The 18309-nt window shown below is 42.2% G+C and overlaps 1 protein-coding gene across 2 annotated transcripts in view; it reads left to right on the top strand.

Annotated features, from left to right (window-relative positions):
* The window catches only part of SEPHS1 (selenophosphate synthetase 1), a 23899-nt gene extending 5590 nt beyond the window's left edge, over positions 1-18309 (top strand). Inside the window, exons 3-9 of one of the 2 annotated variants that reach the window (XM_038154532.1) lie at positions 986-1089; positions 5599-5706; positions 6505-6659; positions 7469-7559; positions 10495-10594; positions 12137-12349; positions 16980-18309. In XM_038154532.1, the coding sequence (XP_038010460.1) occupies positions 986-1089; positions 5599-5706; positions 6505-6659; positions 7469-7559; positions 10495-10594; positions 12137-12349; positions 16980-17194 (986 nt within the window). In that variant the 3' untranslated portion in view covers positions 17195-18309. The remainder of the gene's footprint in view (positions 1-985; positions 1090-5598; positions 5707-6504; positions 6660-7468; positions 7560-10494; positions 10595-12136; positions 12350-16979) is intronic. The other variant, XM_038154533.1, reaches the window with a different exon arrangement.

Here is an 18309-nt window from a genome sequence, read left to right as displayed (position 1 = left end):
TCCCCTCAGATGACAGCAACTTGCTCCATCCCTGTGCAGGACACTGCCAGACACTGGTTTGTAGCTCTTGCTAGGATAGTGTGTTTCATTAATACATGGTGAAAAGTTCCTGTGTGACATCTGCACCCTAAAAATGGGCTATTTTGAAGACTCTTGCCCTTTGGGGCATGCGGAGTAATTCCAGGTAGCTTGCTGCCAGCTCAGGAAGGAGGTAAGCTTCCTGCCATTGCTGCAGGGCACAAGGCTATCCACAGGGGAGGGTGGCTCAGCCAGCATGTTGTGATTTGTCACCTGGCCCTTTGGTGTGAGCTCTTTGCAGCAAATGCTGGGAGGTTCTAATATCACATGTTCTGTTTGAAAAAATATCCACTGCCATGGAAAAGGTTGTGGTGGTTTTCTCCAAGGAGTTCTGTATCTATCAGGTGGTCTGCAGCCTTCCAGCTGTGCAAGGCGAGGCTAATGCAGCTTCTAAAGCTCCAAGTGGGTGCATCATCTTTCACCAAGGGCCTGGGCTGTGACTTGTGGAGTTCCTGTTCCTTCTGAACTGAGGGAGTGTCCTTTACGAGATGCTGTGTCCCTTCACAACTGTCACTGTGCTTTTGTTGAGATCAGAGTGACAGGAAAACCTATTTGCTTTTGACTGTATCAGTGTACTTAGTTCCTTTTAACTTTAAATGTACTTACATAAAAGCACAGATGTTCTTGATGTGCTGTTATGCTGCTGCAAAAGAATAAAAAACATTGTAGTTTAGTTCTTGCCTTCAGCCATTTGCACTTATGTTCAGTTCCAACCAGGAGTTTTCTTTCTTTGCTTGTTTTTTCCTCTTGTGCTATGTGCTTTCTCTGGCAAAGGAATTTGCCTTGTCTGTTTAGGCAATGTTAGGAGTTGTATTTCACAGACATGTTTTATAAACTCTTCTGTTAAGAGCAACAGATAGTTCAGGATACAGTTACCCACCTCACTCATGGATTTCTGTCTTTGCAGGAATTGGGATGGACACTTGTGTTATTCCATTAAGACATGGAGGTTTGTCATTAGTCCAGACGACAGATTATATTTATCCTATTGTGGATGACCCTTATATGATGGTAAGTTGGCTAAACTTGGTTCTTGGGTCTGTTGCTGATTCGGGCTTCTCACCAACCTGATGGCAGTTCTGACATTTTCTTCTGGATATGTGGTGCTATTTGTGTGATTAATTGCATTCAGAGTCTTTCCTAAATAGACACGAAGAGGGAAAGGCATAACTTCATCCTGGAATCTCCCATGTTGGTCAGGAATGCTGCAGTGCTGCTTTCTATGTAGGTGAAAGTTGGGAGAACTGCCACCTTCAATTCAGATTTCCCTTCATCTCTTGTTCTGTGGGATTTGGTTTGAAGATCCCAGAAAGGGGAAAAAGAGCAGCCTGTGAAGTAGCAGAGAGTGAACTCCACTTACAAGCAGAACCACATTGTAATTGGCCCTTTTTTAAGTATTGAAATAACCAGGTAACCCGTTAGAACTGGAACTACCTAATGTCAGTAGCTGGCAATAGCACCTGGCGATTTCAGAGTGCCTTGTGAGCACCAGCTTTCCTGTGGTGCTGCCTCCACCGGAACATGGACACGTTGAAATGACTGCTTGGAAGGTGTGTGCACTTTGGCCTTGGTTCATTCTGTGTTCCTGTCATGTTTAGTCTGTCTCAGCTGAGATTCCTGCATGTGTGGCAGTGATCAGTGTTGACTTGAACAGATCCAGGGAAACGAATGAGCTTTAAAAAATACTTTAATAAAGCTTTAAAGAAATGTTAAATGAAAGGTGCTGGAATTCATCTTTTCTGTGGTTTGGATGTGACTCACTGCTTTTCTTGTCACTGGTGTGGCTGAATGTTTTATGTGCTGCTGTCAGTTTGTTTGCTCTGTGAGACCTCTCTGGTAGGTTTTAGACACAGTTGGAGACTGGGGCTATCTTTTTTCTTTTTTTTTTAGCATGCTTGACCACGTGTTGTGCACATATGTAAGCCTAGCTCCTGTAATTTCTCTTCCAGGAGAGCTCTCTTTCCGCAAACTGAGCAGCCAAAAATCTCAGGCTGGCTTCTGGAGTATGGAGTTGTTGAGCTCTCCTGAGAAATTTGATTCAAGTGGGTTGCTTTAATATCATGTGGGAACTTGTCAGGGACCAGAGGAGAAAAAATGTTTTAATGTTTTGGAGGTCTGCGTTCAAGTTCATCATTTGACAAACTCTCTTCTCACCTTGTAACTAAAACTTGAGGGACAGTGTTGAAGGCTGTGGTGTAGGGGGAGGGTTGCTTTGTTTGGAGATACAAATGCCACAGGGAGTAGATAGATGGGCCTGTGCCCAGATGAGGTTTAGGTCAGTGTGGTAGGAGTGGAATGTAAATTTGGCCTTAGTCCAGCTTCAGTGGTTGCATCATAGTTACGGTCTGTGCTGTGATCCACATGCACCAGCAGCTGTAACCTTGGTGCTGTCTGACTCTTAAGTCCATCACTTTTCATTCTTGAGGGCATTTATGTTAATCTGGTGGCTGGTCACTTCCTAATCTGTTTATATATGTGTATTTCTTCCTGAGAGCTCACTGAGGATGGGGATTCTGTCTCAAGCCTTCTTGCTGATACCACCAGTGATGATCCAGGAGGATCATGAGCAGGATATTGCTCCTGGACCCTCTGCTCAGACCTCTCTCTCGAGGGCAAGAGTAGCCCAGGGGACAGTAGAGATCACCTCTTACTTGTGCGGACCAACATTGGTTAGAGGACAGTCAAATACAGTTTGCCACAGGGTTTATGGATGATTGTTAGAAGCAGGGGAATTGTGAGACTTGGGAATTTTGAGTTGGTGTCCAGGCTGTATAAAGGGGTGTTCTCTGGCCTCTGCTTGGGACACGCTACTACTACCCTGCTTCTCCAACTGCTTCTTTCCCTGGCTTAAATCCAGGTGTCCCCTGGCCCATGCCTGTTGTTACTATGGTACCAGTATCACTCACCTGCAGTGCACACTTTCCTTGCCCTTCCCCTCAGTCTCCTTACCCAGGCACTTCTTGTCTGGTTTGGACTGGGTGTTCCCTGATCTAGAGTCTCTTCCTTTCTCTGTGCACAGGGTTTACCTGCAGCTCCTTACCTGATCTCTCTTCCTAATTGGAGGAGAGGAGGCAAAGAGGGAAAGTGCAAATGAACTCCAAGCTGGATGCTGTGACAGAAGAGATTAGGAAACAGCTGAGGAAGGCAAAACTGCTTGTGGACTCAGCTGAACTTCCTATTTCTGCTCCAGATAACAGCTTTCACTCTTGTACTGCTTATTTTAAGACTAAGTTCTGCAGTTATATGCAAAATCATTCTTCCTTCTTTTCCTCTTTCTCCTTCATTTTCACTTTGTCCTTGAAAACGCTCAGTCCATGTGCAAAATTATCCCTAGGATGTACACCTGTAAAATCTGTACCAAGCATAGGATTTATTTAGCTTAAATGGCTTATTAGAAAAATTACAAGCAATCCAAAAAAGGTTTTGTCGTAAGTATCAATCCACTGGGGCTAGTACTGGATGCTGACCTCTGTTGTAGCACTGTGGAGACGCCTGTTTGAGTACAGGAGCAGGGAACTGGCTGGTTTGAGAGAGTACATCTTTCCCCTTCCATCCAGGAACCTTTTTGTTGCTGTTTTAAGAACCTTCACTCAAGATGGGTGTCTGATTCTTCATCCTTTGCCCCTACAAATAATTCTTAGCACTGCACATGGATCTTTGTGTTTCAGGGCCCTGTGCAAGCAGGCGGGTGACCTGCAGGACCTGGCCAGGCTGACTCCTGTCTGTGAGCCCTGTTGGGTTTGCTGGTGTTCACAAGAGCCCTGTGTTGTTCTCTCTGCTCCTTCAGACTTGGGAATTGCACTTCCTTGAATTTGTTTCCCTAGTGGATTTGGCAGTTGGCAAAAGCATTATTAGACTGACCTCTGACTATCAGAAGTATTGTGCTTATGCTTTTAAAAACTGATTTGTCATTCCTAACAGGGCACAAACCAGCAGTTTGCTTGGTAAATACTGAAGATAACAGAGAATGGCTTGATAGTTCCACAAAAGGGAAATGGCAGGCCTATAGGAATTTAACAGCTAACATCCATCAAATAGTGCAGTACACAAGTCTTTTCTTAATAGTTTAAAATTTGAATTATTAAAATATATTCCTGTTCCAAATATCAGGGATTCCCCTGATGCCATGGAAAACTCTCTTGAATTTATGAAAAACTGTATTATATGTATTTGTGATTTGGAGATGTTGTTTCATGTCATCAGCGAGAGCAGTAACTGCCTGAAAATATTACCTTTTTGCAAATTGTATTGAATAAGCATGTTGCTGCTTTTACCATGGTGATGTTGCCTTTGAACATAATGAAAAGCACGGACTTAAAATCATAAAGCCGGGTGCTGGTTTCAGTTCTGCTGCTGTAAACCTAAAACAACTTTCATGGAATGCATGGAGTCTTCCAGAGTAACACAACAGAATTTGTCCTATATTTTAAAATATCTTATTGTCCCTTAGGGCACACCCTGTATGAGGAAATTCTGCATCTTCATCAGGAAACTTGATGTCTCATCTGTGCTGGGTCCATACCTCAGAAACCCTGACTCAGATCCATTAATTTAGTAGAATTAGAGTTACTAACCTCATGTGATGTGTGTGATGGCTTCTCAGTCCTGTCGGCTTCCTGACTTCTTAGAGCAATCTTCAGCAGACAGTTTTGTCTCTTGTACAATTTTTTGTTAGTGGAGATACTCACGTGCACGCACAACAGTCAGTAAAATTGTTGGTGCTGTAGCAAAATTCAGCCTGATCTTGACACCTGGAAAGGGACAGATAAACAGATAAATCTCTCTCACACATATATGTGTATGGTGGGGGTACACAGCTTCCCCCAGTGGTGGCAAATCCAGTTCCTGAGAGCCCTGAGCTTCTCTGTTCCCTGTACATGTTGTCATTCCCAGAGCAGAGGAAGCAGCCCAGTGTGGGTGTGTGCTGGCAGCACAGCCGTATCCTCCGGGAACGGGAGTTCTATCCTAGAAACTGAGGATTGCAGGCATGGCCTCCAGAGCAGAGCAGGGAACAAACATCTTTCTCATCAAGGACCCGTCTCCTGCATATTCTGATGCTCAAGTTCAGCAGTATGTGCTTTTTGGATTAACTTCCTAGCAGTTGTGAGTTCTGTGCCATGGCCATCTCTATCAGGATGTACAGTTTTGTGCTGGAATAAAGTTAACAGGAATATACCACATTAAGTAAACAGAGCTTGTTATCAGGGACAGACTGCTGATCTGAACTTCAGCCTCTCAGGCTGGGCATCCAGTCTGAACTCTGGGATTCCTATGGAGTCAGTGGGAGAGTGTGCTGACCAAGACAGCTGGGAAGAATTCTTTCCATACCTGTGAAAGGAAGGATACCTGCACTTCTGGGTGGGCACATAGCACATAATGGATCATACCATGTCTCCAGCTGGGTGTCTTGATGCTGTGAAGAGTGCAAACTCGCGCTGGAAGCTTTGCTTGTGGAAAGTGTTTAAACATTCACCAAGAGTGCTACAGATTTTTTTTTTCTTGTCTCTCTTTGTTTTTCAGGGACGAATAGCGTGTGCCAATGTCCTAAGTGACCTTTATGCCATGGGGGTCACAGAATGCGACAACATGTTGATGCTCCTTGGAATCAGCAATAAAATGACAGATAGGGTAAGACTTTTAACACTTTTTCTTGAAGGAAGAGTCAAACAGCTAAATGTGCTCAGAATGTGTATTTTTACAAAAAATACACCTTTAGTGTATTTTCTCCTCAAAGTTTGAAGCTATTTGAAGAAGAGATGGTCTTATTGAGTGGCTTAGTTCACAGGATCTTGCCTCATAAACATTCTGAGGTCATGTGCTAAAAGTCTGGTTTTCTGTGGCATTGTAATCTGCTGCCTTCATCCCCACCAAAATGGGGTGCCTCCTTCTATCAAAAGCCAGCATTTGATGGCTAATTCATCCATCAATCTGGATAGATGATTATGGGTTGGCTTTGCTCTTTGGTTTTTTTTTTTTGGTTTTTTTTGTGGAAGAGATCAGCAGGTATGTTTGTTTTGCTGTAGTAAAAAGGGAACTACTGTTTATTCTTAGAAGGCTGTAAGTTGAAACTTTGATGGTTATTGGAGCCCAAATGCCATCTTGGTTAAATGTTGCCTTTTAGCACTCCTCTGCTGTGGCTGTACCCGAGTACAGCAGGATAATTATTCTGAGTTTCCAGAACTCTAATTACTCTTATTTGACCTTTTGGACAATGTTTCTTCAATGTAAGAGTGTCTTTGCACCTCTTCCACACAGAGCTGTAAAGCTGTAACTCTGGGGAATAACATGAGGTTTCAGGAGGCCAGACTCTTCCTAAGGGTTGCTTTTCTGTCATGAACTATTTGCCACGAGGGCATTTGGTTGGACCAGTCTTGCAATGACTAGCACTGCTGTGTATGGAACTCTGACTTCTGTTTTGATCTCTAGGAAAGAGACAAAGTGATGCCTCTAATTATCCAGGGTTTCAAAGATGCAGCAGAAGAGGCAGGAACATCTGTTACTGGTGGCCAAACAGTGTTAAATCCCTGGATTGTTTTAGGAGGAGTGGCCACGACAGTCTGTCAGCCTAATGAATTTATAATGTAAGTTAAATCACTAAACAATCAAAGGCACTGGTCTGAGGGATACAGTAAAATCCTTTAAGCACTGTGTTGTGATCCTGTAGTGTGTCTCTGATGAATAAAGCAGTACCTTCTGCTTGCTTTTGTCCTTAGCACTCAACAAGATGCTACATCTCTTTGTACATATTTGCTTTTTTTTTAAACAGGATGTCCTTTTACTTCTCCCCACCCCCCAGTCCTTTTTGATCCTGTTTTTTTGACAGGAGAATTAAGCATCTAATCTTTAAAGGTAGTGGAGACTGTTTTGAACATAAATTTCTGCCACACTTATACATACATTTCTAAACCATGTTCCAATTATCCTGTTAATGGCTGTAGAGAACTACAGAACTGCTGTCTTTAGAGCATTCTGTCCATTTAACAGTAGCTGATTTTGAATGTCCCACTGTGGCATCTTACTCTATACAAATGAACTCATTCATGATCCTAATGCTGGATATCTTATCTGGGTAAAAAAGGTACATTTTTTCCCTTGTCCTCTCTTATGTCTTCTCAAAAAATTTGAAAGATGAGGCGTAATTTGGTGTGTGTTTGACTGCAAGCATTGTTTTTTCCGAGAAAGAAGGATTAGCACTTTTTAAACAAGTTTGCAGCATTTTCTTCAATAATATTGCATGGCAATGAATCCCAAAGGGTAATTCTGCAATTAGTCAGTTTTTTAACTGTGCAGTAAGATTTGTGGCTCTGTGAAAATGTAATTATCAGCACTTATTGCTAATAACATGTTTGAACCTCACTGTGTAGTTAATATATGAATTCTTTGTTTCCAGGCCAGACAATGCAGTGCCAGGAGATGTGCTTGTATTAACTAAACCCTTGGGAACACAAGTGGCTGTAGCTGTCCACCAGTGGCTAGATATTGTGAGTACACTGCAAAAAAGAAATAGGGAAGAGGTGTAACGATGACCTTCCTCATTCCCTCAACATGACAAAGTTCAGCTCAGATGGGAGTCATCTGTCACCTCTCTCTCTCCTCCTTCCTCCTTGACATGCTCCAGCCTTCCCTACTTGTGTGTAGCATTCCTCTGGAATCAAGGCAATTTACAATTTTGTGCTTAGTGAGCCCATCTTAATTGCACCTAATTCTTAGTTATTTCTCAGGCATTGCTGTAATAACCAAAATTGTTTACTAACAGAACAACAGACTATCACCCTGGGCAACATTATGCCCTGCTCCACCTGCCAAAGTAATTGGCAACACTTGCTGATGGCAGTTAGGCCAAGAATGCTCTCTGTGTTCTTGGGCTTTCTGCTTGTGTACATGAAAGTTTATCTGCGTTTCACATGTATTGCCCTGTGCATTCAGTAAGAATATTTCTAGCAGCGTTATGGATGTAGACATACTTCCATCTGTTACTTCAGGCAAAAATGTAACTACTGAACTGAAAAGTAACTGCAAAATTGGCATCTGCTTATGTTGTCTGGCTCCCAGTACGTGACTTCCGAATTATAACTGCTCAGTTTACACTCTAAAAAGATGCATCTTTTCTACTTTTGGGACTCCTGAGCCAAAAGACTGGCAGAGGAGTGAGCTGGAATCTACTTTGGTTTGGCTGTTGGCCACTGCATTGTCAGATGAATTCTAATTAACACAGCTAGTGTTAGCAAAGTGGGAGCTAACCAGCTTAAACCTTCATTGGAGTCTGAAGTGTGAGCAACAAGGGAAAAATATTTTTCTCCTTCTTCATAGGGTCTGGCCTAGCAACTTCGACCTCTTCAAAGTCCTGTGTTTTCCACAGATACAAGGATCAGGGCCTCAGATAATCTTGATATGAAAATGAAGTGAAACAAGATCCCAATTCCATAGTATGTTTTCTGGCCGTAATCTTACTTCTTAACATATCTTCTTCTTGTACTCATGAGCAGACTTGCAAATTAAGGCTATTCTGAATTTACACATATTTCAAATACTACTGATTTCCTCAACTGTCAAACATAAAAACCTGGTCTGAAAATAAGGACAGCCAGGAAATCAATACTGCTATTATTATGTGTAAGCAGAATAGATCTTTGATTGTGGTAGGAAAATTTCTGGGTAGCTATGCTACCTTCTCTTTAGCTGTGTTTTGTGAAAGCACCGGGAAAGTGAAACTAGAATTAATTGCCCATCACAAATCCACATGTAAATCAAATTTTGTTGGGGAATTGAACTTCATATTAAAAAGTGTGTGGGAGAAGGTATAGTATAGCAAGTTTATGTGTAGGCAAGAAAGGTAAACTAGAGTGTAGAGATATGCATGCTTAAAGGCATGAAATTGGCTGGGATGTGCCCCTACAGAGAAGAGAGGGTTTTCTTGCTCTTTGCTGTTGTCTACAGACCCTTCCTATTTGGAAATCCAATCTTGCTTTTATAACCTGTTTGGGAGTTTTTGCAAATTTTTCCGCTCTAATTCCCTGTTGACTAACCCCAGTACCTTGATTGCTGTAGTGGAGAGGAATTTTCCTCTCCTTACCTGTGTTTGTGGCTCTTCTACCCTCAGCCTTGAGTTCTGCTTCCACATTGTTTGTGATTGCCATTGCCATCATCTGACCAGTTTCTGTCCTGTGATCAGCCTCAGAGCTGCTTTTGAAACCTAAGGCAGAATGACTGCTCAGATTTTTTTCGGTCATTCCCAGAGTAAGAATAATCACTATTCTGTCATCTCTGTAACAGCCACATCTTATTTTTTGACTTGGTCTCTCATTTGTGTAAACAAAAATGCTTTTCTTTAATTGATAGCTCCAGTTCAACCTAATATCAGAGACTCTGGTCCCACTGCCATTGTTCCTTGCTCTTTAACAATTTATTTATTGTGGCTGACCAGTCTTTCCCCCTTTTGCCATTTCTGGATTCTCTTACACCCCTTGAAGTCAGCACTCACTTGTTAAGACAAGGTCCTTCCCTAGTGTAGTATCACCTACCATTTCTTAGTAGTTCCTGCACCTTTTGTTAAGTAAGATATTTGTTCTATATATTTATTCTATGGAATGGCAGTGTAAATATTGTGGCTTCAAAAATCCAGTGTTTTCCAACTTTCAGTTCTCTGTAATTTTATTTTCATTGCCAAAAAAAAGTTAAATCAGTTTGTAGTGTGGCTTTTTAAAATAAAGTAGTTGCTTTGTTTCATTTTGGATCTGGAATCACTTCAGCTTTGAATGAAACAATTACCCTTTATAAAGGTACTGTTTCCTAGATTGTTGTGAAACCCTTCTGGGACAAAGAGCATTTATGGGAATATGATGAAGGGATGAGACCAGACCAGACACTGGAGAATGGGTGGAAGATGCTGGTATTAAATTGTAAAGGAGGTTTATGAAACTGCCTTCATCCTAAACTAGAGTGATTATATCCTGCCTCAGCATACATTCCTCTGACCAGGACTGGTGGATATCAGTGGTCTTTCCTGATCAAAGTGCCCAGGTGTGAAGTCAAGAACAATCTCTTAAAAACCCAAGAAGCCAGAAATTACAAATCTCAACATCCAGCAACAAAGTTTTTTGTTTTTTTTTTTTAATTTGACTGTGGAGTTCAATCCAGAGAGTTGCCTTGAAGGAGTTCTTTCCCTAGGGTAGTTTATTCCACTCCACTCAGCTGCTGAAAGTAGGATTTGAGGTACTTGGTGCCTAATAGATCTTTAAATGAACTTTGCTGGGGTATAGCAGACTAAGGCACACACCTGACTGGCATTTTTACCCTCTTTAACTGTTAAAAAAAGTACATTTTGGATTAAGGGTTTGGGGTTTTTTAAGTGGTCAGGGTGTGCTTTAAAATGTACAACTGAAAATCTAAAAGAAACATTTTTATTCCATCCATTAGCCTGAAAAGTGGAATAAAATCAAACTTGTGGTAACGCAGGAAGATGTAGAGCTAGCATATCAGGAGGCAATGATGAATATGGCACGGCTGAACAGGACAGGTAAGAAGAGATGTGTGCTTTGGAGGGGAGGGGTTGTGAGTATTTTCAATTCCATATCCATTTCATTTCCTTGCCTTGGGGAATTGTGACACAGCCACTTTATCCCTTTCATTCTGCCCCATTTCTCTGCTGTTCAGTGTTAGCAAAACCAGCAAATTAAAATCAAACGCCCTCTTGTAATTATACAGCAAAAACACAAAGCTGCTGGATATGATTATGACTCATGTGAGTGCTGCAAGTAACATCCCAGTGAGTTAAAGGATGTTTTAAAGCGAAAAATCTTGGATTTGTTCCTTGTTTTCTTGCATAGAGAGGGCCTGGCTGTGATAAGATTAAAAGAATTTGAAATAAATAAAAATAAAAGGAAAAGCTCTAAACTTATGTAAGCTTCAATTTAAATTTTGATTGTTAAAAAATTTTAACTTTGTTTTAATTCGGTCTTGTACTGTGTTTTTCAAAGTGTGGAGTATGTATGTGGAATATACTTTTTTTTCCTGTTTGTCTTTTTCCTGTTGTGGGTTTTTTTTGTTTTGATTTTTCTTTTTTTCTTTGAATTTTGGTAGAGGAAAGGTTCTGCTTTTACCCTAGAAGTTTTAATCCAGGATTTCCCTTCTTTGTTGAAAGTATCTTTTGGCAGAGTGGAGAATTGAATTAAGTGTTTCCTTACTTCTCAGTTGAAGGAACAGGCATAGTTAAATATCTCTTTTCCCATTTATTCAGTTTTCATTTCTTATGTCATCCCCCTGGTTTTTCATTATTTGTCAAAACCCTCCAGGAAAGATAAATGACCAGCATTGCCTTATGGAAAATAACTCGGTCCTGCTCCTGCATTGGGAAGCGCCCAAAGAAAGTCAAAGTGGTCTCGGTTTTGTTTTACTCTACTCTTGTCAGACACCTTTAACAACGCTTAAACACTCTTAACTGGTGCTATTGCCCTGCATGCCGGGGTGCCCTTTTCCCGCCCTGGAGCTGCAAATGTGCAGGAATTTCATGAATGTGTAGGTGGGGAGGCTGGGGCCCTTCCCCAGCCGCCGGCTTTGTTCTTCAGCTCTTAAACTGTGAGTGTCCACATCTCAAGTTCTGATGTCACCCTTGCAGGGCGGCAGGGGAACAGGTGTGAGAAGACTGAGCTGTGTCTGGTCCTTGCCCTTAGTGGAGCAAAGTTGAACTCAGAACGTCCCTGGCCCTCAGCTTTGGGAAGTTTGGATCTGAAGCAAACCCCTGTTTCTTAGACTGCCAATATAAATGAGTAGCACGCGTCTAATAGCCCATGCTCATAAATGCAACTTCCACGACAGATTTTCAGCATGATTTAATGTCTTAAATACAAATTGAATTTTTTAAGTGTTACGTGCACTGTTGGTGAATTCCAGTTCTCTTCAAGCACGATATTATTTATTTTATTTGTTTAACCCAACCTGGTTTGCATTAAGGGTATGCAACTTCATTTGGGCTGTGCACAATATTGATAAAGCGCTTTCCTGATAATTGGGTATTTTCTGATGGATCTGATTCTGATTCTGATTTCTCCCTCTCCTGTAGCTGCTGGACTCATGCACACGTTCAATGCACATGCAGCTACAGACATCACAGGATTTGGGATCCTGGGCCATGCACAGAACCTTGCCAAGCAGCAGCGGAACGAGGTGTCCTTTGTCATCCACAACCTCCCTGTCCTGGCCAAGATGGCTGCTGTCAGTAAGGCCTGTGGCAACATGTTTGGCCTCATGCACGGGACCTGCCCAGAGACTTCAGGTAGGTGACAGCACTGCCACCCTCTTCCTTCCCTACACCTGCACCTCAGAATTCCATTTCAAACGCACAAACTGGTGCTGTGTGTTGAGAGTCTCAGCTGGTTTGGCACCTGGCCAGGCTAATGAGCAGCAGCCACACAGCTGGTCACAACTGATTCCTTCAGCCAGACTTCCAAACCACCATCCTGTCCCGAGTGTCTTCTGCTCCCATGTGGAACACTGTTACAGAAACCCTGCAACCCTCCAGTTTGCAGTTAGAAGTTAGTGATGATTCTGAATTCTTTAGAAACCTGTTTTCCTCTGTTAACTCCAGAACAGTGGATATCTGGAAATTCCACCACATCTGGCATGGTTTTCTCAAAAGCAAAGCCACTGGCAGTAGTTTTGCCTGACAAAGGATGGTGTTTGGTTTGGTGCTATAAAATTTAGTGTTGGATGGGCCAGTGTTGGCAGCTGAGGCCTTCTCTGTCCACAGCACACAGACATCCAAGAATACAGCTTACACCTTTTTTCCTTCTGACTTTAGGGATTGTGACAAGTAGCAGAAAAATAAATGTTGCTTTCTGACCCTTTTATTACTTGAGTTCAATAAAGCTGCCACTTGCAGTGACAGTGGGTACAACAGACTGCACTGAAAACTTGGCTGTGGACAAAAACCATTTACAGAGTCATCAGGTGATGAGAACTTCTGATGGTTTTTAAGTTGCCTTATTAAGAGTAGGCTCTTCTCTGATGAGCATGATCACTGTCATCTGCTGGATATCTTTCTGCTTAACTTTCATCTTGGATCTTCTGTTTAATTTTTTTTTCTAATTTAGTCTGATTCTACTTTCTCTTTGGGAAATGGAGAGATGTAGCAATGAATCTGTCTTTTTCTCTTATTTCATTTCCCTGCCATCTTCTGGCTCTCCAGGAGTATTATCCACGTTCTCTGCAGTTCACAACAGAGGGGGCCCCTTGAAGCAAAACAGTCTGAAGATCTGGAAAAAAAACATCACAGTGAGAGCAATAAACTTTTCCCCTAGTGAATACGTAGCTTATCCTGATCTGCTGAGTTGCTCCTTGGCCCTCTGTGCTTGAGCAGACTCTGTGTCCTACAGAGACTGTGTGGCTCAGATGATGTGTAACAGGATATGGGACATGAACCCTTTCCAAATCCAGAGTCAGTCAGAAGGGAGCAGAAATATCTGGTGGCAGCTTGGCAAGCTGTGTCAATAAGGTTGGTAATACCAGTCAGAATCTTAAAACCCAGGAGCCCACATAGCTGGAGTGCCAGTACACATATTATTTGGAAAAAGCCCAAAATATGGGATGATACAGAGCTGGAACTGCAAGGTGCCCTTGCAGGTGAGTGGCTGTAGTAGAGGTTTGGATAGCAGTTGGTGTGGGAATGGTTTAGCTGCAAACCGAGTGCTTACTTCTTCAGAGCTGCCTGTCCTGCACCTTGGGGATACCCAATTCTCTTTTCACTGCAGGAATGTAAAACTGTGCAGATGGATGCACTGCCAGGAAGTGGGAAATGCTTGACTTCAGAATCTCTTCTGGGAGTGAGCAAGAGGTCTTTTTGAAATGCTGAGCAGCTGCATTGTGCAGAGATGGATGATGATGGGAAAACCAGCGAGACAGATCTGGCTGGTGGTGAACTGCGGGTGCCTCAAAACACATCTGTCTGATTTGATCACAGCGCTGTGTTTCTCAGATTAGGGGTGGCCACAGGGATTTGTCACAGGGCAGTGTCTGCCAGATCCCCAGAAGATCCATAGCCACGTGGACACGCCGGCCAGGAAGCTGAATAACCACCCACAGGCTTCAGGCTTGCAGTGCAGGGCCTGGTGTGTGTCAGCAGTGTGAGCTGGGCAGGCTCTGGCACGGCTCATTAGCATTCAGACCAGGCTGTTTGCACACCTCCTGTCCTGGGCTTGATTTATGTGAAGGCCAGGGCCTGCCTTGCTGTGCCTGATACCCAGCTGTGGGGAGGCCTGCTGGGGCTGCTCAAGGCTCTGCTTACTCTGACACTTCTTCTCTGTTGGCTTCAACTTCTAGACACGCTCTGTCTGTAGCTTCTTCATCTGGCAACAGATGTTTTTCTGCAGAGTGTACAGGCAATGAGAAATCTACTGGAAAACGATTTGAATGGATTTTAAGGTTATTGTGTTGGGATTTTTCCCCCTATGCGCATTTGCTGGGCACCTGTTGACAAAAGCCAGTGTTGAAAAGATGTATTATGTCATCCCTTCCATCCTTCAGGCAGTCTTGCTAATGGTGTAGTCTCCTAAAATTGCACTTTTATATTATTCTGCACTCTCTTTTAGGGAGCTCCATGGTAATGGTTAAAGTTGCAATTGGGCATTTGGTTTCAAAAGAATGAGTTGTTTGTTAGAGTGGCTACTTGCAGAGATAAGTCAGAGTTATCTGTTTGGGACATTGATACATGTATGTATTTTTCAGTCCTAATAACTTTTGGATGGTGTCAGATGACTCTTTTAGTGTAGTAGAGGTATCTCAGCAACTTGGTATTTGTGGAGATTGGGTGGAAATAGGCAGATGGATGGAAAAGAAGGGCTGTGTCAGTGCCTGACAAGAGGCAAGGCTAATGATGTCATCGTGTTGTAAGTCATTGCGGGAGAAAGCCATTAGCAGGAGCAGGGACTTGGTTTTGATTCATGAACTATTTGTATCTCTGCTCTTAATTACAGAGCTTTGTCTGGCCTACTTTTGAAGTGTTCTCTGTCTACTTCCCTGCTTGAAATACTACTTGTTAAAATCAGTAATGTTCAAAGCCTCTTACAAAAAAAATCCCTTTTGTTCTTACACAGATAAGCCAGGACAGACACCAAATAGCTGCATCCTTTCAATCCCCAAAAAGCAGAGCAGCTGGGAATGCCAAGAACACAGACTGGCCTAAAAAAGACCTTAAGGATTTACCCAAAGGGTTAAAGAGACTGGTCAGTGTACCAGAGAAATAACTATAATCCCTGCATACAGGAAGCCTGCTGCTGGTTGAGAGTAGCCCATGGTCTTTTTAAGCATTATTGATCAGACTGGGATGTAGCCAGCAGGTGGGAAGAGCTTTTTTTTTTCCAGCAGAAACTGGAGTTTTGTTCGTGTTTTTGGTCTTGCCAGAGAATGATAAGGGGGGGTATGTGTACAAGTGATACAAAATTGCAGGAAGAGCATGCATGTGAAAAAAATTTTTAGTGAAGATTACTTTTCTGCTCTTTGTTTCCTTTTTTTTACCATACTTGCACATCTCCCTTCTGGCTAGTTTGCACCTTCTCTGCACTGCCACTTGCAAACATCTCCCCTGACTCACTTGCACCTTGACATAAGTTTCTCTTCAGTTGGATTTAGAGCCTTCTATGGGAATACCACATAATTCCTTTGCAATTGATTTGTCTGTTGCATCTGGAGTAGTTACAGCCACTGTCATTCAAGCTTACGGGTTTTTTGTTGTTGTGTTTGATGGAAATACTGGGATATAAGTTTGAAATGTCAGAGAGGTAGGCATTTTTTGGCTGGCACATTTTTTCTTCATACAGAATCTCAAAAAATCACTTTCACACTCCCTCTTACCCTTTTAATTAACTCCTCGTGTTCAGTAGCTGCTTCTTCATGGCCCTAAATGAAGTGTCTTTAGTCACCACCGAGGGGACTGTGTGCTCGAAAAGCAAACATCAAGGTGCCCACTGTGCTGAGGAGTTGCCTGTGGAGGAGGAGGATGTGGCACCCGAGCCCAGGGTGACCTGCTCAGCGGTGGAGGCCTTTGTCCCAGAGCTGGCTCAGAGCTGGTGGCAGAACTTGTGAGGATGAGAATGCTTTGGGTCAAAGAGAAGTGAGGCTCAGCATGTGCCCAAATGCCAGGGGGTGTGAATCTACTCTCTCCCTGTGTTCTCCAAACATTTTCAATTCACTTGCCAGCCTATCTTTTTCAGTGCTTTGGGATTCTAAGAATGGAAGTGCTTTTGGATTTAATTGTGGAATGGTGAGCTTGCTAACTCATTACTGTGCTGCTTCTGAAGGCCTTCATTAGTAAATGAAGTAATTTCTATTGTGTCTGAGAAAAAAAAAACTTACAGGAAAGGCTAGAAAGGTTAGAAAATTGTCAGACAAAGGGGTCACAAGGGCAGTCACAGGGAGCACTGGATCAGGCCTGTGCTTCATGTTCTGCCTCTTGCATTCTCAGCAGGGCACTGGTCCCTGCTTGGACGAATGATTTCATTGCAGGCAAGGGGATTACTCACAGAATCAGCTGCCACCAATATGTGATTACAGGTATCTGCATATGACCTTTATCCAAAATGTTTCTGTGTAGAGGCACTCTGCAGTCCTGTGAGGAAGGTTACAATGCTGGTGTTGTTTCAGTATGTCATTTCTTGGCATCAATACCACGTCCTTTTGCCAACATCTTTTGTGTGTATTTGGCTTCATTTATATGAAACTAAACACTGCATTCAGGCACATCTTGCTGTAGAGCCACAGCTCGGACTTCTCCTGTGTCTTTTCTTGGAGCCTTTGGAGTTCAGCAGACTCCACTGAAGTCACCAAGCGCTTGTCCAAGTAGGGCTCTGGCAGACCAAGGCTGAAATACTTCTCAGTCAGATGTTGTGACGCTCTGCTCTCTTTCCTTGCAGGAGGCCTCCTCATCTGCTTACCACGGGAGCAGGCAGCGCGTTTCTGCGCCGAGATCAAGTCCCCGAAATACGGCGAAGGCCACCAGGCGTGGATCATTGGCATTGTGGAGAAGGGCAACCGCACGGCCAGGATTATAGACAAACCCCGGATCATTGAAGTGGCACCACAGGTGGCCACTCAGAACGTGAACCCCACGCCCGGTGCCACCTCTTAATAGAGATGAAATAGCTGTTTGTTTTTGAATAGATCTATTCCCTTATCATCCTACAATTTAAAGAACTGTAAAAAGAAAAGAAAACTTGTTGTGTCTGCACATCTGGTGGCCTTAGGTCAGTTTATGAGTGGATACAAATAATAAAATCCATTGCCTTTTTTTCCTGTTACATTAACTGAAGATGCACCTAATCTTGAGGCAGCTTCTGAGTTGAGAATTATATTGTTATCCAATACTGTTGATTCATTTTGAATCTTTAGACACTTATCTCTTGCCGCATAGGCTCTTTTTAAAGGTGCTTTCACGTAGCACAGACATTACCAGTAGTAGTGTCGAATAGCAGTTTGTGTCCTTTCATTATGTGTATATTTATCATGAATCTAATTTTGATGCCTTGAGTGATATTCCAGAAAGGCAATAAATTGACAAGAGACACAGTGGGTTACCCAGTAGTAAGAGGTTGCATGATTGCATTCAATCTTCGATTTAAAAAAAAAATATATTTTATTTTATTTTCTAAATTTTTTGGTAAAGTTAAGTCTTACCAGAAGCATCTACGACCCTGGACATTGCTTGGTAGTGCACACAGTTTAAACAGCAAGTGCTGACTTTTTGCATGGAAAGCGCTTCAGAGTCGAAGGAGTCATTTTGAATTTCATTATTTGTAGACCTGACAATATTTACTGTATTATCAATGATTGTTTTCTTTATTGATAGTAAGGACAAATAAATCTTTTTTTTTTTTTGCAACGTGATTGGATGTGCTATAGTGCAACAAAGGTTTTGCAGACCAAAAGGAGGTTACTGTATAATATTCATTTACAATTCACTATATAAATAACTACACAAATAATTTTTAAATATAATCAAACTAAAATAAACCTCTGTTCTGTGGATGGTAGTGTTTAATACATTTTATATTTTGTATAGTGATTACAAGCCTTTTTTGTTTCCTTAAAAATCAGCAGCTGTTTAGTATAATTCTTAGTATTATTTCGTTCTTTGCTCAATACAATTTTCTGCACGCTTTTGTGATCTGTGTTTAAAACCAACATTGCCAACAATGCAGCTTGAACTTAAGCTTGTTATTCAAAATAAATATTTAATTTTTTTTA

The sequence above is a fragment of the Motacilla alba genome, chromosome 1A (genome assembly GCF_015832195.1).
Source record: "Motacilla alba alba isolate MOTALB_02 chromosome 1A, Motacilla_alba_V1.0_pri, whole genome shotgun sequence".
Classification (NCBI taxonomy): domain Eukaryota; kingdom Metazoa; phylum Chordata; class Aves; order Passeriformes; family Motacillidae; genus Motacilla; species Motacilla alba.
Note: the sequence above shows the minus strand (reverse complement) of the source record. Positions and strands in the feature narration are given on the sequence as shown.